The sequence below is a fragment of the Perissodus microlepis genome, chromosome 3 (genome assembly GCF_051167445.1).
Source record: "Perissodus microlepis isolate ML-2025 ecotype Zambia chromosome 3, ASM5116744v1, whole genome shotgun sequence".
Classification (NCBI taxonomy): domain Eukaryota; kingdom Metazoa; phylum Chordata; class Actinopteri; order Cichliformes; family Cichlidae; genus Perissodus; species Perissodus microlepis.
The window spans coordinates 49,629,450-49,655,405 of NC_140463.1; the positions used below are offsets into that span (position 1 = coordinate 49,629,450).

A 25,956-nucleotide genomic window follows, 5' to 3' on the forward strand; every position below is an offset into this window, starting at 1 on the left:
TGGGTCCAATCCCTGCCTGCCACACAGCCGAAACATGACAGAACGACGCAACCAGACATGGACCCAGCAGCTCTCAACCCACCAGAAGAACTGCGTCTGGACATAATTTACTCGGTGGAAAGACTCCTGCATCTCTGGCTTGAACATGAGGGGAGGGAATTTCGCCGTGCTGTGGAAACTAAACTACAGCGTTTAATCGCTGGTCTTCCTTGGCTACTCAGTGCGCTCCACCCGCTCGAACAGGATTTAATCCTAAATGAAATCCACCTTCATCCCCCAGCTGCTACTGCTCACCTGCCTGAAGGGCCGGACGTGGAGCTGCTCGGCCCGTCGGAGCCATCATCAAAAAAGAAGCGGCGATCACCCCGCCGAAGTCCATCACCACAGCCGGACCCCGAGTCCTCTGAGTTACCAGCTGTGGTAAAAGAAAGAGACAATACTGAAGAGTTTCCTGGATTTGGGACTGTTTATTCCGGAGCCGTTTGTGCTCACTTAGCTGCCCAGCCTCGTGAAGCTCACTTAGCTGCCCAGCCTCCTGTGTCCCCGCTAGCACAGTCATTTACTCCGCCACTAGCTCCATTTTTCACCTCTGTTAAGAGATATACTCTAAAACACTTCTTCAGTAAAGACTCACAGAAGAGAAACACATAGAACTTCTTGCTTGCAAGGGCAGCCTCCAGAACTGAGACTCGCACTGAGGTGTGTGTGTGCGCGTGTGTGTGTGTGTGTGTCAAAGGGTCATATAACATAAGAGCACAGGAGGAACATCCTTGGTCATAAAGAGGGTAGTCTCCCCCACACCCTAGATGGTTCACCCTAGATAACACAGTGAAGAAGTCCAGCAGTTCATCTAAACAAAAGGCACTTAGACTAAAACAGACATAGCTACGTTAATCCTACAATAAAACAAGGTACGACCTCTCCCATACTCCCAGGATGTGGGGGTGAACGCCCGAACACCCTGGAATGTTACAGACCTCCTAGGATGAGACATTCTTTCAATATGCCACCAACTATATACTTCTAAACACAAATGATTACATGCAGTATTCTACCATATGCAAACTTATATCATTAAAAGACTATACTGACTACTAAGTACAATTTTCCATTGACAACCTCAGCTATCACTCCAGCCTCCTACGTTGCCTTTAGCCCAGTCTGCTATTCATTGTTCGATTCAACCCTTAGTTCGGCCACTTGTGCAATCCATAGCTCAATTACCCATTCAGTCCTTTGCTCATGTACCTATTCAGTTCCGAGCTCAGTCTCCTGCATCGTCACCGGTTCAGTTCCCCGTAGCACTTCAGTCTCCCTCCGTTTGGTCTGCCACTCAGTTGCGCTTAGCTCCATCATCCACACTACCACCCGTTTCTCTTCCACCACAACCATCACTACACTCAGCCATTCAGGCTGCTACTCAGTCAGTCATTCAACCTATAGCCCTGCCATTAAGGCACTCTGTAGCTGAGCCGTTAGCCGCCCGACCCGCAGCCAATTCAACAACTCCTCCACCCGTTACACCTCCACCACAACCATCACTGCAGTCTCCAGTGCAGTCCCCTGCAGCTCAGCTTTCCCCAGTGCAGTCCCCAACTTCACCTCCACTAGTAGCTCAACTCCCCATGCAGTCTCCAACTTGACCTCCACTAGTAGCTCAGCTCCCAGTGCAGTCTTCAGTGCAGTCTCCAACTTGACCTCCACTAATAGCTCAGCTCCTAGTGCAGTCTCCAACTTGACATCCACTAGTAGCTCAGCTCCCAGTGCAGTATCCAACTTCACCTCCACTAGTAGCTCAGCTCCCAGTGCAGTCACCAGTGCAGTCTGCAACTTCACCTCCACTAGTAGCTCAGCTCCCAGTGCAGTGTCCAGTGCAGTCTCCAACTTCACCTCCACTAGTAGCTCAGCTCCCAGTGCAGTCTCCAGTGCAGTCTCCAACTTCACCTCCACTAGTAGTTCAGCTCCCAGTGCAGTCTCCAGTGCAGTCTCCAACTTCACCTCCAGTGCAGTCTCCAGTGCAGTCTCCAACTTCACCTCCAGTGCAGTCTCCAGTGCAGTCTCCAACTTCACCTCCAGTGCAGTCTCCAGTGCAGTCTCCAACTTCACCTCCAGTGCAGTCTCCAGTGCAGTCTCCAACTTCACCTCCAGTGCAGTCTTCAACTTCACCTCCAGTGCAGTCTCCAGTGCAGTCTCCAACTTCACCTCCAGTGCAGTCTCCAGTGCAGTCTCCAACTTCACCTCCAGTGCAGTCTCCAGTGCAGTCTCCAACTTCACCTCCAGTGCAGTCTCCAACTTCACCTCCAGTGCAGTCTCCAACTTCACCTCCAGTGCAGTCTCCAGTGCAGTCTCCAACTTCACCTCCAGTGCAGTCTCCAACTTCACCTCCAGTGCAGTCTCCAACTTCACCTCCAGTGCAGTCTCCAGTGCAGTCTCCAACTTCACCTCCAGTGCAGTCTCCAGTGCAGTCTCCAACTTCACCTCCAGTGCAGTCTCCAGTGCAGTCTCCAACTTCACCTCCAGTGCAGTCTCCAACTTCACCTCCAGTGCAGTCTCCAGTGCAGTCTCCAACTTCACCTCCAGTGCAGTCTCCAGTGCAGTCTCCAACTTCACCTCCAGTGCAGTCTCCAGTGCAGTCTCCAACTTCACCTCCAGTGCAGTCTCCAGTGCAGTCTCCAACTTCACCTCCAGTGCAGTCTCCAGTGCAGTCTCCAACTTCACCTCCAGTGCAGTCTCCAACTTCACCTCCAGTGCAATCTCCAGTGCAGTCTCCAACTTCACCTCCAGTGCAGTCTCCAACTTCACCTCCAGTGCAGTCTCCAACTTCACCTCCAGTGCAGTCTCCAGTGCAGTCTCCAACTTCACCTCCAGTGCAGTCTCCAACTTCACCTCCAGTGCAGTCTCATACTTCACCTCCAGTGCAATCTCCAGTGCAGTCTCCAACTTCACCTCCAGTGCAGTCTCCAACTTCACCTCCAGTGCAGTCTCCAGTGCAGTCTCCAACTTCACCTCCAGTGTGGTCTCCAGTGCAGTCTCCAACTTCACCTCCAGTGCAGTCTCCAGTGCAGTCTCCAACTTCACCTCCAGTGCAGTCTCCAACTTCACCTCCAGTGCAATCTCCAGTGCAGTCTCCAACTTCACCTCCAGTGCAGTCTCCAACTTCACCTCCAGTGCAGTCTCCAGTGCAGTCTCCAACTTCACCTCCAGTGCAGTCTCCAGTGCAATCTCCAGTGCAGTCTCCAGTGCAGTCTACAACTTCACCTCCAGTGCAGTCTCCAACTTCACCTCCAGTGCAGTCTCCAGTGCAGTCTCCAACTTCACCTCCAGTGCAGTCTCCAACTTCACCTCCAGTGCAGTCTCCAGTGCAGTCTCCAACTTCACCTCCAGTGCAGTCTCCAACTTCACCTCCAGTGCAATCTCCAGTGCAGTCTCCAACTTCACCTCCAGTGCAGTCTCCAACTTCACCTCCAGTGCAGTCTCCAACTTCACCTCCAGTGCAGTCTCCAACTTCACCTCCAGTGCAGTCTCCAGTGCAGTCTCCAACTTCACCTCCAGTGCAGTCTCCAGTGCAGTCTCCAACTTCACCTCCAGTGCAGTCTCCAGTGCAGTCTCCAACTTCACCTCCAGTGCAGTCTCCAACTTCACCTCCAGTGCAATCTCCAGTGCAGTCTCCAACTTCACCTCCAGTGCAGTCTCCAACTTCACCTCCAGTGCAGTCTCCAACTTCACCTCCAGTGCAGTCTCCAACTTCACCTCCAGTGCAGTCTCCAGTGCAGTCTCCAACTTCACCTCCAGTGCAGTCTCCAGTGCAGTCTCCAACGTCACCTCCAGTGCAGTCTCCAACTTCACCTCCAGTGCAGTCTCCAGTGCAGTCTCCAACTTAACCTCCAGTGCAACCTCCAGTGCAGTCTCCAACTTCACCTCCAGTGCAGTCTCCAGTGCAGTCTCCAACTTCACCTCCAGTGCAGTCTCCAGTGCAGTCTCCAACTTCACCTCCAGTGCAGTCTCCAGTGCAGTCTCCAACTTCACCTCCAGTGCAGTCTCCAACTTCACCTCCAGTGCAATCTCCAGTGCAGTCTCCAACTTCACCTCCAGTGCAGTCTCCAACTTCACCTCCAGTGCAGTCTCCAGTGCAGTCTACAACTTCACCTCCAGTGCAGTCTCCAACTTCACCTCCAGTGCAGTCTCCAGTGCAGTCTCCAACTTCACCTCCAGTGCAGTCTCCAACTTCACCTCCAGTGCAGTCTCCAGTGCAGTCTACAACTTCACCTCCAGTGCAGTCTCCAGTGCAGTCTCCAACTTCACCTCCAGTGCAGTCTCCAACTTCACCTCCAGTGCAGTCTCCAGTGCAGTCTCCAACTTAACCTCCAGTGCAGTCTCCAGTGCAGTCTCCAGTGCAGTCTCCAACTGCACCTCCAGTGCAGTCTCCAGTGCAGTCTCCACCACTAGTAGCTCAGCTCCTCGTACAGTCTCCAACTTCACCTCCACTAGTAGCTCAGCTCCTCGTACAGTCTCCAGTGCAGTCTCCAACTTCACCTCCAGTGCAGTCTCCAGTGCAGTCTCCAACTTCACCTCCAGTGCAGTCTCCAGTGCAGTCTCCAACTTCACCTCCAGTGCAGTCTCCAGTGCAGTCTCCAACTTCACCTCCAGTGCAGTCTCCAGTGCAGTCTCCAACTTCACCTCCAGTGCAGTCTCCAGTGCAGTCTCCAACTTCACCTCCAGTGCAGTCTCCAGTGCAGTCTCCAACTTCACCTCCAGTGCAGTCTCCAACTTCACCTCCAGTGCAATCTCCAGTGCAGTCTCCAACTTCACCTCCAGTGCAGTCTCCAACTTCACCTCCAGTGCAGTCTCCAACTTCACCTCCAGTGCAGTCTCCAGTGCAGTCTCCAACTTCACCTCCAGTGCAGTCTCCAGTGCAGTCTCCAACGTCACCTCCAGTGCAGTCTCCAACTTCACCTCCAGTGCAGTCTCCAGTGCAGTCTCCAACTTAACCTCCAGTGCAACCTCCAGTGCAGTCTCCAGTGCAGTCTCCAACTTCACCTCCAGTGCAGTCTCCAGTGCAGTCTCCAACTTCACCTCCAGTGCAGTCTCCAGTGCAGTCTACAACTTCACCTCCAGTGCAGTCTCCAACTTCACCTCCAGTGCAGTCTCCAGTGCAGTCTCCAACTTCACCTCCAGTGCAGTCTCCAACTTCACCTCCAGTGCAGTCTCCAGTGCAGTCTCCAACTTCACCTCCAGTGCAGTCTCCAACTTCACCTCCAGTGCAATCTCCAGTGCAGTCTCCAACTTCACCTCCAGTGCAGTCTCCAACTTCACCTCCAGTGCAGTCTCCAGTGCAGTCTCCAACTTCACCTCCAGTGCAGTCTCCAGTGCAGTCTCCAACTTCACCTCCAGTGCAGTCTCCAGTGCAGTCTCCAACTTCACCTCCAGTGCAGTCTCCAACTTCACCTCCAGTGCAATCTCCAGTGCAGTCTCCAACTTCACCTCCAGTGCAGTCTCCAACTTCACCTCCAGTGCAGTCTCCAACTTCACCTCCAGTGCAGTCTCCAGTGCAGTCTCCAACTTCACCTCCAGTGCAGTCTCCAGTGCAGTCTCCAACGTCACCTCCAGTGCAGTCTCCAACTTCACCTCCAGTGCAGTCTCCAGTGCAGTCTCCAACTTAACCTCCAGTGCAACCTCCAGTGCAGTCTCCAGTGCAGTCTCCAACTTCACCTCCAGTGCAGTCTCCAGTGCAGTCTCCAACTTCACCTCCAGTGCAGTCTCCAGTGCAGTCTCCAACTTCACCTCCAGTGCAGTCTCCAGTGCAGTCTCCAACTTCACCTCCAGTGCAGTCTCCAACTTCACCTCCAGTGCAATCTCCAGTGCAGTCTCCAACTTCACCTCCAGTGCAGTCTCCAACTTCACCTCCAGTGCAGTCTCCAGTGCAGTCTCCAACTTCACCTCCAGTGCAGTCTCCAGTGCAATCTCCAGTGCAGTCTCCAGTGCAGTCTACAACTTCACCTCCAGTGCAGTCTCCAACTTCACCTCCAGTGCAGTCTCCAGTGCAGTCTCCAACTTCACCTCCAGTGCAGTCTCCAACTTCACCTCCAGTGCAGTCTCCAGTGCAGTCTCCAACTTCACCTCCAGTGCAGTCTCCAACTTCACCTCCAGTGCAGTCTCCAGTGCAGTCTCCAACTTCACCTCCAGTGCAGTCTCCAACTTCACCTCCAGTGCAATCTCCAGTGCAGTCTCCAACTTCACCTCCAGTGCAGTCTCCAACTTCACCTCCAGTGCAATCTCCAGTGCAGTCTCCAACTTCACCTCCAGTGCAGTCTCCAACTTCACCTCCAGTGCAGTCTCCAGTGCAGTCTCCAACTTCACCTCCAGTGCAGTCTCCAGTGCAGTCTCCAACTTCACCTCCAGTGCAGTCTCCAACTTCACCTCCAGTGCAATCTCCAGTGCAGTCTCCAACTTCACCTCCAGTGCAGTCTCCAACTTCACCTCCAGTGCAGTCTCCAACTTCACCTCCAGTGCAGTCTCCAACTTCACCTCCAGTGCAGTCTCCAACTTCACCTCCAGTGCAGTCTCCAGTGCAGTCTCCAACTTCACCTCCAGTGCAGTCTCCAGTGCAGTCTCCAACGTCACCTCCAGTGCAGTCTCCAGTGCAGTCTCCAACTTCACCTCCAGTGCAGTCTCCAGTGCAATCTCCAGTGCAGTCTCCAGTGCAGTCTACAACTTCACCTCCAGTGCAGTCTCCAACTTCACCTCCAGTGCAGTCTCCAGTGCAGTCTCCAACTTCACCTCCAGTGCAGTCTCCAACTTCACCTCCAGTGCAGTCTCCAGTGCAGTCTCCAACTTCACCTCCAGTGCAGTCTCCAGTGCAATCTCCAGTGCAGTCTCCAGTGCAGTCTACAACTTCACCTCCAGTGCAGTCTCCAACTTCACCTCCAGTGCAGTCTCCAGTGCAGTCTCCAACTTCACCTCCAGTGCAGTCTCCAACTTCACCTCCAGTGCAGTCTCCAACTTCACCTCCAGTGCAGTCTCCAGTGCAGTCTCCAACTTCACCTCCAGTGCAGTCTCCAACTTCACCTCCAGTGCAGTCTCCAGTGCAGTCTCCAACTTCACCTCCAGTGCAGTCTCCAACTTCACCTCCAGTGCAGTCTCCAACTTCACCTCCAGTGCAATCTCCAGTGCAGTCTCCAACTTCACCTCCAGTGCAGTCTCCAACTTCACCTCCAGTGCAGTCTCCAACTTCACCTCCAGTGCAGTCTCCAGTGCAGTCTCCAACGTCACCTCCAGTGCAGTCTCCAGTGCAGTCTCCAACTTCACCTCCAGTGCAGTCTCCAGTGCAATCTCCAGTGCAGTCTCCAGTGCAGTCTACAACTTCACCTCCAGTGCAGTCTCCAACTTCACCTCCAGTGCAGTCTCCAGTGCAGTCTCCAACTTCACCTCCAGTGCAGTCTCCAACTTCACCTCCAGTGCAGTCTCCAGTGCAGTCTCCAACTTCACCTCCAGTGCAGTCTCCAACTTCACCTCCAGTGCAGTCTCCAGTGCAGTCTCCAACTTCACCTCCAGTGCAGTCTCCAACTTCACCTCCAGTGCAATCTCCAGTGCAGTCTCCAACTTCACCTCCAGTGCAGTCTCCAACTTCACCTCCAGTGCAGTCTCCAACTTCACCTCCAGTGCAGTCTCCAGTGCAGTCTCCAACTTCACCTCCAGTGCAGTCTCCAGTGCAGTCTCCAACTTCACCTCCAGTGCAGTCTCCAACTTCACCTCCAGTGCAATCTCCAGTGCAGTCTCCAACTTCACCTCCAGTGCAGTCTCCAACTTCACCTCCAGTGCAGTCTCCAACTTCACCTCCAGTGCAGTCTCCAACTTCACCTCCAGTGCAGTCTCCAGTGCAGTCTCCAACTTCACCTCCAGTGCAGTCTCCAGTGCAGTCTCCAACGTCACCTCCAGTGCAGTCTCCAACTTCACCTCCAGTGCAGTCTCCAGTGCAGTCTCCAACTTAACCTCCAGTGCAACCTCCAGTGCAGTCTCCAGTGCAGTCTCCAACTTCACCTCCAGTGCAGTCTCCAGTGCAGTCTCCAACTTCACCTCCAGTGCAGTCTCCAGTGCAGTCTCCAACTTCACCTCCAGTGCAGTCTCCAGTGCAGTCTCCAACTTCACCTCCAGTGCAGTCTCCAACTTCACCTCCAGTGCAATCTCCAGTGCAGTCTCCAACTTCACCTCCAGTGCAGTCTCCAGCGCAGTCTCCAACTTCAACTCCAGTGCTGTCTCTAGTGCAGTCTCCAACTTCACCTCCAGTGCAGTCTCCAACTTCACCTCCAGTGCAGTCTCCAACTTCACCTCCAGTGCAGTCTCCAACTTCACCTCCAGTGCAGTCTCCAGTGCAGTCTACAACTTCACCTCCAGTGCAGTCTCCAACTTCACCTCCAGTGCAGTCTCCAGTGCAGTCTCCAACTTCACCTCCAGTGCAGTCTCCAACTTCACCTCCAGTGCAGTCTACAACTTCACCTCCAGTGCAGTCTCCAGTGCAGTCTCCAACTTCACCTCCAGTGCAGTCTCCAACTTCACCTCCAGTGCAGTCTCCAACTTAACCTCCAGTGCAGTCTCCAGTGCAGTCTCCAGTGCAGTCTCCAACTGCACCTCCAGTGCAGTCTCCAGTGCAGTCTCCACCACTAGTAGCTCAGCTCCTCGTACAGTCTCCAACTTCACCTCCACTAGTAGCTCAGCTCCTCGTACAGTCTCCAGTGCAGTCTCCAACTTCACCTCCAGTGCAGTCTCCAGTGCAGTCTCCAACTTCACCTCCAGTGCAGTCTCCAGTGCAGTCTCCAACTTCACCTCCAGTGCAGTCTCCAGTGCAGTCTCCAACTTCACCTCCAGTGCAGTCTCCAGTGCAGTCTCCAACTTCACCTCCAGTGCCGTCTCCAGTGCAGTCTCCAACTTCACCTCCAGTGCAGTCTCCAGTGCAGTCTCCAACTTCACCTCCAGTGCAGTCTCCAACTTCACCTCCAGTGCAATCTCCAGTGCAGTCTCCAACTTCACCTCCAGTGCAGTCTCCAACTTCACCTCCAGTGCAGTCTCCAACTTCACCTCCAGTGCAGTCTCCAGTGCAGTCTCCAACTTCACCTCCAGTGCAGTCTCCAGTGCAGTCTCCAACGTCACCTCCAGTGCAGTCTCCAACTTCACCTCCAGTGCAGTCTCCAGTGCAGTCTCCAACTTAACCTCCAGTGCAACCTCCAGTGCAGTCTCCAGTGCAGTCTCCAACTTCACCTCCAGTGCAGTCTCCAGTGCAGTCTCCAACTTCACCTCCAGTGCAGTCTCCAGTGCAGTCTCCAACTTCACCTCCAGTGCAGTCTCCAGTGCAGTCTCCAACTTCACCTCCAGTGCAGTCTCCAACTTCACCTCCAGTGCAATCTCCAGTGCAGTCTCCAACTTCACCTCCAGTGCAGTCTCCAACTTCACCTCCAGTGCAGTCTCCAGTGCAGTCTCCAACTTCACCTCCAGTGCAGTCTCCAGTGCAGTCTCCAACTTCACCTCCAGTGCAGTCTCCAACTTCACCTCCAGTGCAATCTCCAGTGCAGTCTCCAACTTCACCTCCAGTGCAGTCTCCAACTTCACCTCCAGTGCAGTCTCCAGTGCAATCTCCAGTGCAGTCTCCAGTGCAGTCTACAACTTCACCTCCAGTGCAGTCTCCAACTTCACCTCCAGTGCAGTCTCCAGTGCAGTCTCCAACTTCACCTCCAGTGCAGTCTCCAACTTCACCTCCAGTGCAGTCTCCAGTGCAGTCTACAACTTCACCTCCAGTGCAGTCTCCAACTTCACCTCCAGTGCAGTCTCCAGTGCAGTCTCCAACTTCACCTCCAGTGCAGTCTCCAACTTCACCTCCAGTGCAATCTCCAGTGCAGTCTCCAACTTCACCTCCAGTGCAGTCTCCAACTTCACCTCCAGTGCAGTCTCCAACTTCACCTCCAGTGCAGTCTCCAACTTCACCTCCAGTGCAGTCTCCAGTGCAGTCTCCAACTTCACCTCCAGTGCAGTCTCCAACTTCACCTCCAGTGCAGTCTCCAGTGCAGTCTCCAACTTCACCTCCAGTGCAGTCTCCAACTTCACCTCCAGTGCAGTCTCCAACTTCACCTCCAGTGCAGTCTCCAGTGCAGTCTCCAACTTCACCTCCAGTGCAGTCTCCAACTTCACCTCCAGTGCAGTCTCCAGTGCAGTCTCCAACTTCACCTCCAGTGCAGTCTCCAACTTCACCTCCAGTGCAGTCTCCAGTGCAGTCTCCAACTTCACCTCCAGTGCAGTCTCCAACTTCACCTCCAGTGCAGTCTCCAACTTCACCTCCAGTGCAGTCTCCAACTTCACCTCCAGTGCAGTCTCCAGTGCAGTCTCCAACTTCACCTCCAGTGCAGTCTCCAGTGCAGTCTCCAACTTCACCTCCAGTGCAGTCTCCAGTGCAGTCTCCAACTTCACCTCCAGTGCAGTCTCCAACTTCACCTCCAGTGCAATCTCCAGTGCAGTCTCCAACTTCACCTCCAGTGCAGTCTCCAACTTCACCTCCAGTGCAGTCTCCAACTTCACCTCCAGTGCAGTCTCCAACTTCACCTCCAGTGCAGTCTCCAGTGCAGTCTCCAACTTCACCTCCAGTGCAGTCTCCAGTGCAGTCTCCAACGTCACCTCCAGTGCAGTCTCCAACTTCACCTCCAGTGCAGTCTCCAGTGCAGTCTCCAACTTAACCTCCAGTGCAACCTCCAGTGCAGTCTCCAGTGCAGTCTCCAACTTCACCTCCAGTGCAGTCTCCAGTGCAGTCTCCAACTTCACCTCCAGTGCAGTCTCCAGTGCAGTCTCCAACTTCACCTCCAGTGCAGTCTCCAGTGCAGTCTCCAACTTCACCTCCAGTGCAGTCTCCAACTTCACCTCCAGTGCAATCTCCAGTGCAGTCTCCAACTTCACCTCCAGTGCAGTCTCCAGCGCAGTCTCCAACTTCAACTCCAGTGCTGTCTCTAGTGCAGTCTCCAACTTCACCTCCAGTGCAGTCTCCAACTTCACCTCCAGTGCAGTCTCCAACTTCACCTCCAGTGCAGTCTCCAGTGCAGTCTACAACTTCACCTCCAGTGCAGTCTCCAACTTCACCTCCAGTGCAGTCTCCAGTGCAGTCTCCAACTTCACCTCCAGTGCAGTCTCCAACTTCACCTCCAGTGCAGTCTCCAACTTCACCTCCAGTGCAGTCTCCAGTGCAGTCTCCAACTTAACCTCCAGTGCAGTCTCCAGTGCAGTCTCCAGTGCAGTCTCCAACTGCACCTCCAGTGCAGTCTCCAGTGCAGTCTCCACCACTAGTAGCTCAGCTCCTCGTACAGTCTCCAACTTCACCTCCACTAGTAGCTCAGCTCCTCGTACAGTCTCCAGTGCAGTCTCCAACTTCACCTCCAGTGCAGTCTCCAGTGCAGTCTCCAACTTCACCTCCAGTGCAGTCTCCAGTGCAGTCTCCAACTTCACCTCCAGTGCAGTCTCCAGTGCAGTCTCCAACTTCACCTCCAGTGCAGTCTCCAGTGCAGTCTCCAACTTCACCTCCAGTGCAGTCTCCAACTTCACCTCCAGTGCAATCTCCAGTGCAGTCTCCAACTTCACCTCCAGTGCAGTCTCCAACTTCACCTCCAGTGCAGTCTCCAACTTCACCTCCAGTGCAGTCTCCAGTGCAGTCTCCAACTTCACCTCCAGTGCAGTCTCCAGTGCAGTCTCCAACGTCACCTCCAGTGCAGTCTCCAACTTCACCTCCAGTGCAGTCTCCAGTGCAGTCTCCAACTTAACCTCCAGTGCAACCTCCAGTGCAGTCTCCAGTGCAGTCTCCAACTTCACCTCCAGTGCAGTCTCCAGTGCAGTCTCCAACTTCACCTCCAGTGCAGTCTCCAGTGCAGTCTCCAACTTCACCTCCAGTGCAGTCTCCAGTGCAGTCTCCAACTTCACCTCCAGTGCAGTCTCCAACTTCACCTCCAGTGCAATCTCCAGTGCAGTCTCCAACTTCACCTCCAGTGCAGTCTCCAACTTCACCTCCAGTGCAGTCTCCAGTGCAGTCTCCAACTTCACCTCCAGTGCAGTCTCCAGTGCAATCTCCAGTGCAGTCTCCAGTGCAGTCTACAACTTCACCTCCAGTGCAGTCTCCAACTTCACCTCCAGTGCAGTCTCCAGTGCAGTCTCCAACTTCACCTCCAGTGCAGTCTCCAACTTCACCTCCAGTGCAGTCTCCAACTTCACCTCCAGTGCAGTCTCCAGTGCAGTCTCCAAATTCACCTCCAGTGCAGTCTCCAACTTCACCTCCAGTGCAGTCTCCAGTGCAGTCTCCAAATTCACCTCCAGTGCAGTCTCCAACTTCACCTCCAGTGCAGTCTCCAGTGCAGTCTCCAACTTCACCTCCAGTGCAGTCTCCAACTTCACCTCCAGTGCAATCTCCAGTGCAGTCTCCAACTTAACCTCCAGTGCAGTCTCCAACTTCACCTCCAGTGCAGTCTCCAACTTCACCTCCAGTGCAGTCTCCAGTGCAGTCTCCAACTTCACCTCCAGTGCAGTCTCCAGTGCAGTCTCCAACTTCACCTCCAGTGCAGTCTCCAGTGCAGTCTCCAGTGCAGTCTCCACCACTAGTAGCTCAGCTCCTCGTACAGTCTCCAACTTCACCTCCACTAGTAGCTCAGCTCCTCGTACAGTCTCCAGTGCAGTCTCCAACTTCACCTCCAGTGCAGTCTCCAGTGCAGTCTCCAACTTCACCTCCAGTGCAGTCTCCAGTGCAGTCTCCAACTTCACCTCCAGTGCAGTCTCCAGTGCAGTCTCCAACTTCACCTCCAGTGCAGTCTCCAGTGCAGTCTCCAACTTCACCTCCAGTGCAGTCTCCAGTGCAGTCTCCAACTTCACCTCCAGTGCAGTCTCCAACTTCACCTCCAGTGCAATCTCCAGTGCAGTCTCCAACTTCACCTCCAGTGCAGTCTCCAACTTCACCTCCAGTGCAGTCTCCAACTTCACCTCCAGTGCAGTCTCCAGTGCAGTCTCCAACTTCACCTCCAGTGCAGTCTCCAGTGCAGTCTCCAACGTCACCTCCAGTGCAGTCTCCAACTTCACCTCCAGTGCAGTCTCCAGTGCAGTCTCCAACTTAACCTCCAGTGCAACCTCCAGTGCAGTCTCCAGTGCAGTCTCCAACTTCACCTCCAGTGCAGTCTCCAGTGCAGTCTCCAACTTCACCTCCAGTGCAGTCTCCAGTGCAGTCTCCAACTTCACCTCCAGTGCAGTCTCCAGTGCAGTCTCCAACTTCACCTCCAGTGCAGTCTCCAACTTCACCTCCAGTGCAATCTCCAGTGCAGTCTCCAACTTCACCTCCAGTGCAGTCTCCAACTTCACCTCCAGTGCAGTCTCCAGTGCAGTCTCCAACTTCACCTCCAGTGCAGTCTCCAACTTCACCTCCAGTGCAGTCTCCAGTGCAGTCTCCAACTTCACCTCCAGTGCAGTCTCCAACTTCACCTCCAGTGCAGTCTCCAGTGCAGTCTCCAACTTCACCTCCAGTGCAGTCTCCAACTTCACCTCCAGTGCAGTCTCCAACTTCACCTCCAGTGCAGTCTCCAGTGCAGTCTCCAACTTCACCTCCAGTGCAGTCTCCAACTTCACCTCCAGTGCAGTCTCCAGTGCAGTCTCCAACTTCACCTCCAGTGCAGTCTCCAACTTCACCTCCAGTGCAATCTCCAGTGCAGTCTCCAACTTCACCTCCAGTGCAGTCTCCAACTTCACCTCCAGTGCAGTCTCCAACTTCACCTCCAGTGCAGTCTCCAACTTCACCTCCAGTGCAGTCTCCAGTGCAGTCTCCAACTTCACCTCCAGTGCAGTCTCCAGTGCAGTCTCCAACTTCACCTCCAGTGCAGTCTCCAGTGCAGTCTCCAACTTCACCTCCAGTGCAGTCTCCAACTTCACCTCCAGTGCAATCTCCAGTGCAGTCTCCAACTTCACCTCCAGTGCAGTCTCCAACTTCACCTCCAGTGCAGTCTCCAACTTCACCTCCAGTGCAGTCTCCAGTGCAGTCTCCAACTTCACCTCCAGTGCAGTCTCCAGTGCAGTCTCCAACGTCACCTCCAGTGCAGTCTCCAACTTCACCTCCAGTGCAGTCTCCAGTGCAGTCTCCAACTTAACCTCCAGTGCAACCTCCAGTGCAGTCTCCAGTGCAGTCTCCAACTTCACCTCCAGTGCAGTCTCCAGTGCAGTCTCCAACTTCACCTCCAGTGCAACCTCCAGTGCAGTCTCCAGTGCAGTCTCCAACTTCACCTCCAGTGCAGTCTCCAGTGCAGTCTCCAACTTCACCTCCAGTGCAGTCTCCAACTTCACCTCCAGTGCAGTCTCCAGTGCAGTCTCCAACTTCACCTCCAGTGCAGTCTCCAACTTCACCTCCAGTGCAATCTCCAGTGCAGTCTCCAACTTCACCTCCAGTGCAGTCTCCAGTGCAGTCTCCAACTTCACCTCCAGTGCAGTCTCCAGTGCAATCTCCAGTGCAGTCTCCAGTGCAGTCTACAACTTCACCTCCAGTGCAGTCTCCAACTTCACCTCCAGTGCAGTCTCCAGTGCAGTCTCCAACTTCACCTCCAGTGCAGTCTCCAACTTCACCTCCAGTGCAATCTCCAGTGTAGTCTCCAACTTCACCTCCAGTGCAGTCTCCAGTGCAGTCTCCAACTTCACCTCCAGTGCAGTCTCCAACTTCACCTCCAGTGCAATCTCCAGTGCAGTCTCCAACTTCACCTCCAGTGCAGTCTCCAACTTCACCTCCAGTGCAGTCTCCAGTGCAGTCTCCAACTTCACCTCCAGTGCAGTCTCCAGTGCAATCTCCAGTGCAGTCTCCAGTGCAGTCTACAACTTCACCTCCAGTGCAGTCTCCAACTTCACCTCCAGTGCAGTCTCCAGTGCAGTCTCCAACTTCACCTCCAGTGCAGTCTCCAACTTCACCTCCAGTGCAATCTCCAGTGTAGTCTCCAACTTCACCTCCAGTGCAGTCTCCAGTGCAGTCTCCAACTTCACCTCCAGTGCAGTCTCCAACTTCACCTCCAGTGCAATCTCCAGTGCAGTCTCCAACTTCACCTCCAGTGCAGTCTCCAACTTCACCTCCAGTGCAGTCTCCAACTTCACCTCCAGTGCAGTCTCCAGTGCAGTCTCCAACTTCACCTCCAGTGCAGTCTCCAGTGCAGTCTCCAACTTCACCTCCAGTGCAGTCTCCAACTTCACCTCCAGTGCAATCTCCAGTGCAGTCTCCAACTTCACCTCCAGTGCAGTCTCCAGTGCAGTCTCCAACTTCACCTCCAGTGCAGTCTCCAACTTCACCTCCAGTGCAGTCTCCAGTGCAGTCTCCAACTTCACCTCCAGTGCAGTCTCCAGTGCAGTCTCCAACTTCACCTCCAGTGCAGTCTCCAGTGCAGTCTCCAACTTCACCTCCAGTGCAATCTCCAGTGCAGTCTCCAACTTCACCTCCAGTGCAGTCTCCAACTTCACCTCCAGTGCAGTCTCCAGTGCAGTCTCCAACTTCACCTCCAGTGCAGTCTCCAGTGCAATCTCCAGTGCAGTCTCCAGTGCAGTCTCCAACTTCACCTCCAGTGCAGTCTCCAACTTCACCTCCAGTGCAGTCTCCAGTGCAGTCTCCAACTTCACCTCCCCTGCAGTCTCCAGTGCAGTCTCCAGTGCAGTCTCCAACTTCACCTCCAGTGCAGTCTCCAACTTTACCTCCAGTGCAGTCTCCAACTTCACCTCCAGTGCAGTCTCCAACTTCACCTCCAGTGCAGTCTCCAGTGCAGTCTCAAGTGCAGTCTCCAACTTCACCTCCAGTGCAGTCTCCAACTTCACCTCCAGTGCAGTCTCCAGTGCAGTCTCCAGCGCAGTCTCCAACTTCACCTCCAGTGCAGTCTCCAGTGCTGTCTCCAGCGCAGTCTCCAACTTCACCTCCAGTGCAGTCTCCAGCGCAGTCTCCAACTTCACCTCCAGCGCAGTCTCCAGCGCAGTCTCCAACTTCACCTCCAGTGCAGTCTCCAGCGCAGTCTCCAACTTCACCTCCAGTGCAGTCTCCAGCGCAGTCTCCAACTTCACCTCCAGTGCAGTCTCCAGCGCAGTCTCCAACTTCACCTCCAGTGCAGTCTCCAGTGCAGTCTCCAGTGCAGTCTCCAGCGCAGTCTCCAACTTCACCTCCAGTGCAGTCTCCAGTGCAGTCTCCAGCACAGTCTCCAACTTCACCTCCAGTGCAGTCTCCAGTGCAGTCTCCAGCGCAGTCTCCAACTTCACCTCCAGTGCAGTCTCCAGCGCAGTCTCCAACTTCACCTCCAGTGCAGTCTCCAGCGCAGTCTCCAACTTCAACTCCAGTGCTGTCTCTAGTGCAGTCTCCAACTTCACCTCCAGTGCAGTCTCCAACTTCACCTCCAGTGCAGTCTCCAACTTCACCTCCAGTGCAGTCTCCAGTGCAGTCTACAACTTCACCTCCAGTGCAGTCTCCAACTTCACCTCCAGTGCAGTCTCCAGTGCAGTCTCCAACTTCACCTCCAGTGCAGTCTCCAACTTCACCTCCAGTGCAGTCTCCAACTTCACCTCCAGTGCAGTCTCCAGTGCAGTCTCCAACTTCACCTCCAGTGCAGTCTCCAGTGCAGTCTCCAACTTCACCTCCAGTGCAGTCTCCAACTTCACCTCCAGTGCAGTCTCCAGTGCAGTCTCCAACTTAACCTCCAGTGCAGTCTCCAGTGCAGTCTCCAGTGCAGTCTCCAACTGCACCTCCAGTGCAGTCTCCAGTGCAGTCTCCACCACTAGTAGCTCAGCTCCTCGTACAGTCTCCAACTTCACCTCCACTAGTAGCTCAGCTCCTCGTACAGTCTCCAGTGCAGTCTCCAACTTCACCTCCAGTGCAGTCTCCAGTGCAGTCTCCAACTTCACCTCCAGTGCAGTCTCCAGTGCAGTCTCCAACTTCACCTCCAGTGCAGTCTCCAGTGCAGTCTCCAACTTCACCTCCAGTGCAGTCTCCAGTGCAGTCTCCAACTTCACCTCCAGTGCAGTCTCCAGTGCAGTCTCCAACTTCACCTCCAGTGCAGTCTCCAGTGCAGTCTCCAACTTCACCTCCAGTGCAGTCTCCAGTGCAGTCTCCAACTTCACCTCCCCTGCAGTCTCCAGTGCAGTCTCCAGTGCAGTCTCCAACTTCACCTCCAGTGCAGTCTCCAGTGCAGTCTCCAACTTCACCTCCAGTGCAGTCTCCAGCGCAGTCTCCAACTTCACCTCCAGCGCAGTCTCCAACTTCACCTCCAGTGCAGTCTCCAGCACAGTCTCCAACTTCACCTCCAGTGCAGTCTCCAGCGCAGTCTCCAACTTCACCTCCAGTGCTGTCTCCAGCGCAGTCTCCAACTTCACCTCCAGTGCAGTCTCCAGCGCAGTCTCCAACTTCACCTCCAGTGCAGTCTCCAACTTCACCTCCAGTGCAGTCTCCAGTGCAGTCTCCAACTTCACCTCCAGTGCAGTCTCCAGTGCAGTCTCCAACTTCACCTCCAGTGCAGTCTCCAACTTCACCTCCAGTGCAGTCTCCAGTCCAGTCTCCAACTTCACCTCCAGTGCAGTCTCCAACTTCACCTCCACCTTCACCTCAATGCGTTCCGGAATGTTCGGAATTCCGGAATGCGTTCCGGAATGTTCAGAATTCCAGGATGCGCCATAGTTCATAGTGTCACAGTTCATGTTTTTTGCCACTTCCCTCTTAGCTCCCCAGCCAACATTTATACGTGGGGCCCATATGGTTTGGAAATGGGCTGAAAAATGGGCTCTATATAGGATTGTCCGCGGGTTCCGTAATGGCCCCATGTTAAATGCCTATATAGGTTTTATATTGGTAAAATATAGGAACTAAATGGGCCCCAACTGGGCAACATACACAGAAACCCACCCGGGCCCCATCTTTCAAGTTTTTTGTGGGTACCATGTGGGCACCACATAGGCTAAAAAGTGGGATTGTCCGCGGGTTCCATAATGGCCCCATGTTAAATGCCCATCTTGGTGTTATATTGGTAAAATCTGGGAAGTAAATGGACCCCAACTGGGCAAAGTACACAGAAACCCACCCGGGCCCCATCTTTCAAGTTTTTTGTGGGTACCATGTGGGCACCACATAGGCTAAAAAGTGGGTTTTAAGTGGGATTGTCCGCGGGTTCCATAATGGCCCCATTTTATAAGCCCATCTTGGTGTTATATTGGTAAAATCTAGGAACTAAATGGGCCCCAACTGGGCAACATACACAGAAACCCACCCGGGCCCCATCTTTCAAGTTTTTTGTGGGTACCATGTGGGCACCACATAGGCTAAAAAGTGGGTTTTAAGTGGGATTGTCCGCGGGTTCCATAATGGCCCCATGTTAAATGCCCATCTTGGTGTTATATTGGTAAAATCTGGGAACTAAATGGACCCCAACTGGGCAAAGTACACAGAAACCCACCCGGGCCCCATTTTTCAAGTTCTTAGTGTGTACAACATGAGGAAAACATGAGCTAAAAAGTTGGAATGGCATTATCAGTGGCTTCTGTAGTTGCATCTTACTTCTTGTTTGAATTGGCTAATTTCTGGCACTGGGCGGGTCCCATGTAGAAAAACAGCCACAAAATCAATTTAACAGACGGCCAATACGGCTTCTGTGACACAAAGACACTAAATATATTAAAGCTGACTGCAAACAGAAACATCAAGAGGGGACACAAAACACATTTTGTTCACATTTATTTTGTCACACAACTGTGGGTTTAAGTAACTGTATTCCAAGGAGTGTGAACTTAAAAAACTAGAAATATCAAACTACATACAAATTGCTTAGAGTTGGAACTGTAGCAACATGGGAAAAAATAAGAAGGGAAACTCAGAACCTTGTCTTGAATCAGCAGGGGTGTCTGTTATGTTTTTTTACAGAGCCGTTAGTCTATTTTGTCCCCTAGCAGCCCTCAGTCCTCCTCTGTCTCTAGCTCCAGTGAACCATTTGGAGAGAGCTTTCTCTGCTTCTTGCAGGTTGACTTTTGCAGTCAAAGAATTCTTCTTCAGTGCCTCTGCAAATGAAGAAGAAAAATGGGTAAGCCAAAGTAAAGTTAACCGTAGCTTACTTCCTTTGGTGATGATTTACAAAGAACAATGTTTATTTCACTTTCTTGCCTCAAATATATAAGATGGCACAATAACCAATCTCACTTACACTTTCAAACACTTTATTAAAAAAAGTGTCTCAAGTGAAATTAACTTACCATACACAACATTAAAGAGGCGCAAATCTCGGAACTTTTTCTTCCCATGTCGGCCAAGCAAGTTGTACTCCACGGCAAGCTCGGGTGATATGAGGAATTTCATCATTCTCCTTGTAGCATCATCTACACTTGTTCCCCCTATATCTGCTACCATGGCAACCTGAGGGGAACATACAAAAAGGACAGATTAGATACTGGCATCTGGGTAGGATGCCTCCCTGGGGAGGTGTTTTGGGCACATCCAACCAGGAAGAGACCCAGAGGAACACCCAGGACATGCTAAAGGGACTATATTTCTCGGCTGGCCTGGAAATGCCTTGGGATTCCGCTGGAGGAGCAGGGCCAAGTGACTGGAGAGAGCGAAGTCTGGGCCTCTCTACTTAGTACCGGATTGGGTCACAGGGGGAGCAGCCTAAGCTTAAGATAATGGACCAGGAATGGAGGATAAATGGACGCTTTACATATTACTTAATGTTAATTGTGTGGAGATAAAAAAATATATACATAAAAAAATATGGTAGTAACACAAGCTAAACTGTTAAAAATTGAATTGAAGTTCCTTAATAAGGCTGGGTTCTAGATTTCTAGAGTCGATTCGATTCCGATTCACAAGGTCCCGAATCGATTCGATTCGGAGAACTTTTGTCTCAGACAGTCAGAAATACTATCACCTGATCACGTATCAGTACATTTCCATATTTTTATATCTATAAAAGAAAGCTGACACTTGTGAGACTTTATCAAAGGTGTAAGCATCACAGCAGATGCCTTTGTATCAAAGTAACTGAGGATAAAACACAGAAAAACATGAAGCCGATTTTCTGGCCTGGGATTTTATAGCAGATGACCTTAAAAATATTCTGCAGTAGATCAAAAATGAAAAAAAAAAATTAATCAACATCTGAACATTACCTGATGCTGCTGAAGTGAAGCAGAGCAAAGTTACAGAGGTTTTATTAGAGACACAGCTAAGCATTTTGCAATTTTGCATAATTTTAAAAAGTTTAAATTTGTTCAGCAGGCCTATTGAAAGGCAGAAAGGCTTTCTCTTCGTAAGTGAAAGGGAAAAAAATAAGCGACCGCACTGTAAATGCAGAAAACAGATTTTTAGATGGGAAACTGTTCTTGAAGTACACTGAGAGAGAGTGAGAGAGAGACAGCGAGCTCTGCGTGAAGTGTGATTTTACCGTGGTGGAAAACTACCATGGTGGAAAACCAAAACAGCAAAAGTAAGAGGGAATTCATGACGATGTTTACGTGAAGCGAAATTTTCAGTGTAGTTTGGATCTTCTTTTGCTGCTGGTTCAGTCAATATTGTTTGGAGAAAGATAAAACCTGCAGCTTCAGAATCTAGCACAAAAAACACAAAGTGCCGTCGGCTGAGAAAGGCCACATCTCACTGATTCTGATCCATCGGCGGGTCCGCGCTTTGTGTTTACATCTTTGTGCAGAATGCGTGTGCCTGCTTTCATTTACTTTCTCCAAACTAAAATAGGTTCCATCCATCCATCCATTCGCTTCCGCTTATCCTTTTCAGGGTCGCGGGGGTCGCTGGAGCCTATCCCAGCTGTCATAGGGCGAAAGGCGGGGTACACCCTGGACAGGTCGCCAGTCTGTCGCAGGGCCAACACACAGGGACAGACAACCATTCGCACTCACATTCATTCGCACATTCACACCTAGTGACAATTTGGATTATTCAATTAACCTATCCCCACAAGCTGCATGTCTTTGGACGGTGGGAGGAAGCCGGAGTGCCCGGAGGGAACCCACGCAAACACGGGGAGAACATGCAAACTCCACAAAGAAAGACCCCGGCCTGATGGTGGAATTGAACTCAGGACCTTCTTGCTGTGCGGCAACAGTGCTAACCACCGTGCCTAAAATAGGTTTTATTTGATAAATCTATAATCAAAACCCACCCCTATTCCTTACCCCTTTATCATTTATCCATAATGTTAAGCAGGACACCTGTGAATATTTTGTTGTTTTAGCTGTAAAAGTGTCATAAAATCAGCTGTGAGTGTGTGTGCTTTTATCCCTTTTTTCAGGATTACTTCTACTTTCCACATCTGCTAGTTTTTTTTCTCTACTGTATACTATAAGAGTGTAATCGGGGATTAATAACAGAAAAGGGCAAAAAACAAACTTGAAATTTTACTGTTTTTTTAACTGAAAAAGGGACTCATAATGTACATGAATAAAAGATTTAGAATAGGCAATTTGAATTATTAATTTTAAAACAGAACAAAAACAATTTTGTGACCTTTGGCCCTGTGGTTTGTTTTTGGGCATCTCTTTTCTTCTAAATAAGTCCAGCCGTGTTGGGCCCCTGGTAGAGCTCTGGTTGGAAGAGACAGGTTGGAAAAACCTGTCATCGGCGATGGGTTGGGGGCTAAAGGGTTAAAATAAATAGGAACTGGCCAGAATTTGCATAAACTATCATAGCAGAACAAAAATAAGAAATCTATCCGTTATCAAAATCAGAATCAAATGCTTCATTAGAATAAAAAAATGGAACTTTCTGGAAGGTAAACATGTGGTATAAAAGTAACATCTCAGAAAAAAAAAAATATCATAGCAACAGAAAGACATGGTAGCAGATGTGATGGTCTCTGGCCTGCTTTGCTGCCTCAGGACCAGTAAGACTTGCTGTGTTAAATGAAACCAATTATGCTGTATACCAAAAAAAATCATGAAGGAGAATGTCTTTCAGAAAATATATCAAAGAATGTTTTCTGACTACTGTATAAAGAACAGTGGCAAGCTGAATGGGGAGGAAAAAAAAACTTACTTCAGCAGACATGAGACTGGAGTCCTCCAGTTTTCCATTAAGAGCCTCAACATCGTCTTGGGTTTTAAGAGGTAAAACAACCCCTTCAGGGACCTCCGTAACTGAACCATTTTTCTGTTTCAGCAAGGCATTTAACATCTTGCTATGAACCAGTTGAGTCTCCTTCACTTCCTCTAAAATGGCAAGTACTTTCGAGAACATGGCTTCACAAGTGGGGCTGGCGGCACTCCGGGCAGTGGGGCTGGCGGCACTCCGGGCAGCGGGGCTGGTGACTACACTATTGTTTTTTCCAGAGGGTCGCTTAAGGAGTTGTTCTGGAGGCGTGGGTGGAAGTTCTTCATCTGAATCAGAAGGCTCACTTGATTCAGTGTGGCTGCTCAGTTGATTGATCAGTTTAACACTTGGCCTAGAAAGGTTAAGCACAGAACATTTATGACACTGCAGGAAATAAACTTCATCTTGTTTGTATGCTAGTACCACTTACTTTCTTTTTCTTATGCCATTCTCATTGTCCGTCAAGTCTGATGAATACTCTGCTTGATGCAACTTTGCCCTGGCATTTGCATAAGTTGCTATAACATAAATTGTACAGAATACAACATGTAAGATACAATGTAAAGAAGAAATAAATCTGCAAAAACAATGACAATGAAAAAATGGTTTCCAGTAGAATAGAATAGAATAATCCTTTAATTGTCCCACAAGGGGAAATTTGGTTGTAACAGCAGCCAGAAAGACACATATACAAACAAACAGTACACAGAACAGAAACATACAATAATACAGTAATACAGGGCCTTACATTTTCAAAAGCCTCCAAGTAAAAAAAAAAGTTCATGTATAAACTTTTAAAGAAAAGGAAATACAGATGTAGTGTACAAATAAAGTCAAACTTACCTGCATTTCCCATGACACGGACTTTGCAGAGTATCCAGTTGCTGGTTGGTGGTGTTCCTTCCTTTACAGCCTTTGTCACATTCACCAATGAGGCAGGAGGCCACCAGCATAATTTTCTCTCTGCGTCATGGAACCACTCTGATGGAATGATGTCTACCTTCTTGCAGCCATCAGAGTCAACTTCATCCACAAACTCGACCACACTGAATGAAGACATCCTGTAAACGCCATTAAGTTACATGCTGTGTAGCTGAGGCAAAGCTACAAATGCATTACGAAAAGGTAACAAAATAATTGGTTTTGTAAATTTAGTTACAGGAGCACTAGCAAGATGACCTGACAGTTTTGACAACAAATGTACACCCAGAGATGTTGAATCAATAGGGTAGTTAAAAAACGCTGTTCCAGTCTCAAACAGTTCATACAAAACGTGTATTTCCCTGATGAACAGCACAATGTTCTGCACAACTGCAACTTTGCCTTCAAGATCAAAACAATTTGTTCCATTGGAGGTGGAGATTATTTGATTTCCATGTCTGTACATCTTGTACTGAAAAGAATGATGGACAAAAAATTCAGTCATCATAGGTCCAGATGTATGTGGCTGTGTGAGTACACCCTCTGGCATTTTGCAAGACCTGTGAGGATACAATTGCTTTTCACAAACTCGTCTGACAATTTGCTGTACAGGATCCTGTGGTCTTCTCATCATCTTTTTTAACTGTCCCAAATAATTCTCAAATGGAAAACATGAAACCAAATCCAGAGGGCCGTACTTTGTAGCATCATCTGCTAGGTGCAAAAGACTGTGTGTATTGTTAACTAAGAATTTAGTCCCATAAATCTTAGCAAAGTTGGCAACAAAGCATCTCAATAAATTTTTTGCATAATAACAGTACTCTTTACACAAAGGAGACAAAAGTATCCTCATAGCAGATGACAAAACCAGGAAGTTCTTGTACTGTGGATTGCACAGTTTCTGGAAAAGCACAACTGGTCCAGTATACAACAAAAATTGTCTTAATTCTGTAGCTTTCCATTGTCTGTACTCCATTAGGGACCGTGGCTTTCTGGAAAATGTGCGTGGCAGACTTTGCCTACACTGTTTTAAGTGATCTGAAATGGCAGACAGAGTAGAAGTAGGAACCCGACACTGCAATGGTCCCTTAATCCACAGGGCAAGTAATTTACGTACAATACCCAAGCAAATTAAATGCATATAGTCTAAGGGAAAGGCTGAAACCATGCCAATGCCTAGCTCTTGAAGAGGTTATTTGGAGTTGTGGTGATCTTCATCTAACATTTCTTCAAACTGAGAATCTGATCTGAGACTTGAATCCATATCTGGAAAAATAACTTTCCCATCAACATAAACACCATACTGTGTACAGCGCTCACAAGAACTGTAGCCACCATGACCTTTGATGCATTTTAAATAAGCTCTAGCTGGGGTGTCACAGATAAAAGCATCTGGAAGGGGTACATTGAAGTGTTTTCCATTGAAAACAATACCAGTTTTTGTGACCTTTTTTACATCTTCTATAAAATCATGCATGTAGTCGTTCACCGACTCAGGTTTGCAGGGACCAGCATATATACCTATCATGAAAACATTTGCTTGTGGCAGTTCAACTATCTTACCTAAAATAGGCCACAGTTGCATATTAGAGCTCTTAAAGAGAGGCAAACCATCAACATTCATACGAATGGTTAATGTATCAGTTTTCAGTTCATGTTGATTTATCATTTTCAGTTCTGACAATACTGCACTTTCAAGACCAAAATGGTAGTAACTTCCCCTGCCAATCTGTTTCACTTCACAGTCTTTTAATGTACTGAGCAAAGTTCTGGGATCCTTTGGCAAATCTAGACCAAGCTCCAAAAGTATGGTTAAGAGCTCTGACAACACAGAATGAGACACATTTCGGTTTGCTGCCCATTCAGCAAGTTTCCTCTTAGCATCAGAGTTTGACTCCACATCAGGAAAGTCACAGTTTTGTTCTTCATCTGCTTCACTATCCATGTAAAAGTCATTACTATTAAAATCCAGAGGTAAATCTTCATCCAAGCTGTTACTCGAATATTCCTCTACATTGTCCTCTGCCTTGTTGATAGTCTCATCTTTATTTTCTATATCTTCAATATTTTCCACTGCTTCATCCACAATCGAATGTTTGTTCGCCACATCTTCGGTGTATTGCAAAGCCTGGTCCACGGCCTTCTCTGCAAGTTCCACAGCATCTAAAGCAAGGCTCTGTAAATGCTGCTGAACTCTAACTTTAATTCTCCTTCTCCTCGTCCATGATTTGGCAAGAAGGTAATCCATTTCACTAAAATACACAGAAGATTGTGTGCAGAATAGAAGTGTGAGCCATTTTCACACATACGGCAATCCAAAAAATTGCAGAAGATATTCTGAAGAGGAATACAGTAGCTTGCAAAAGTATTCGCCCCCCTTGAACTTTTCCACATTTTGTCACATTGCAGACACAAGCAGGAATCATTTTTATTGGAATTCCATGTGAAAGACCAACACAAAGTGGTGTACACGTGAGAAGTGGAATGAAAAGCATACATGATTCCAAACATTTTTTACAAATAAATAACTGCAAAGTGGGGTGTGCGTAATTATTCAGCTCCCTTTGGTCTGAGTGCAGTCAGATGCCCATGGACATTGCCTGATGAGTGCTAATGACTAAATATAGTGCACCTGTGTGTAATCTAATGTCAGTACAAATACAGCTGCTCTGTGACGGCCTCAGAGGTTGTCTAAGAGAATATTGGGAGCAACAACACCATGAAGTCCAAAGAACACACCAGACAGGTCAGGGATAAAGTTATTGAGAAATTTAAAGCAGGCTTGGGCTACAAAAAGGTTTCCCAAGCCTTGAACATCCCACGGAGCACTGTTCAAGCGATCATTCAGAAATGGAAGGAGTATGGCACAACCGTACACCTACCAAGACAAGGCCGTCCACCTAAACTCACAGGCCGAACAAGGAGGGCGTTGCAGAGAAAGAGAGAAATGC

At 50.1% G+C, this 25,956-nt stretch overlaps 2 protein-coding genes and 1 pseudogene across 2 annotated transcripts; 1 reads left to right on the forward strand and 2 right to left on the reverse strand.

The window, feature by feature from the left end:
• The first annotated feature begins 57 nt into the window (after nt 1-57).
• LOC146391757 (uncharacterized) lies at nt 58-17,769 on the forward strand. Its single transcript, XM_084922894.1, has 7 exons — nt 58-591; nt 1,156-1,159; nt 1,303-1,610; nt 8,289-8,390; nt 8,682-9,113; nt 9,228-9,526; nt 17,718-17,769. Exons 1-7 carry the CDS (start codon nt 58-60, stop codon nt 17,767-17,769), a joined length of 1,731 nt encoding a protein of 576 aa, XP_084779020.1.
• A 1,135-nt stretch (nt 17,770-18,904) lies between these two features.
• On the reverse strand, nt 18,905-23,144 carry LOC146391758 (uncharacterized). Its single transcript, XM_084917080.1, has 5 exons — nt 22,928-23,144; nt 22,515-22,602; nt 22,031-22,436; nt 19,237-19,396; nt 18,905-19,044 (listed from the first exon to the last, which is right to left on the reverse strand). The coding sequence occupies exons 1-5, from the start codon at nt 23,142-23,144 to the stop codon at nt 18,905-18,907; spliced, it is 1,011 nt and encodes a 336-aa protein (XP_084773206.1).
• Nucleotides 23,145-23,162: 18 nt separating this feature from the next.
• Nucleotides 23,163-25,253, reverse strand: LOC146391759 (uncharacterized; annotated as a pseudogene).
• Between the last annotated feature and the right edge of the window lie 703 nt (nt 25,254-25,956).

What these genes read in the sequence shown, in the direction of transcription:
- LOC146391757 (XM_084922894.1), top strand. Translation starts at nt 58, where the DNA reads ATGGACCCAGCAGCTCTCAACCCACCAGAAGAACTGCGTCTGGACATA. An exon ending in CCCCAACTTCACCTCCACTA is followed by an intron (nt 1,611 to 8,288) that starts GTAGCTCAACTC and finishes CCTCCAGTGCAG; the next exon opens with TCTCCAACTTCACCTCCAGT. An exon ending in CCAACTTCACCTCCAGTGCA is followed by an intron (nt 9,527 to 17,717) that starts GTCTCCAACTTC and finishes CTTCCCTCTTAG; the next exon opens with CTCCCCAGCCAACATTTATA.
- LOC146391758 (XM_084917080.1), bottom strand. Translation starts at nt 23,144, where the DNA reads ATGTCTTCATTCAGTGTGGTCGAGTTTGTGGATGAAGTTGACTCTGAT. An exon ending in AATGGCATAAGAAAAAGAAA is followed by an intron (nt 22,437 to 22,514) that starts GTAAGTGGTACT and finishes TAACCTTTCTAG; the next exon opens with GCCAAGTGTTAAACTGATCA. An exon ending in CCTCTTTAATGTTGTGTATG is followed by an intron (nt 19,045 to 19,236) that starts GTAAGTTAATTT and finishes CTTCATTTGCAG; the next exon opens with AGGCACTGAAGAAGAATTCT.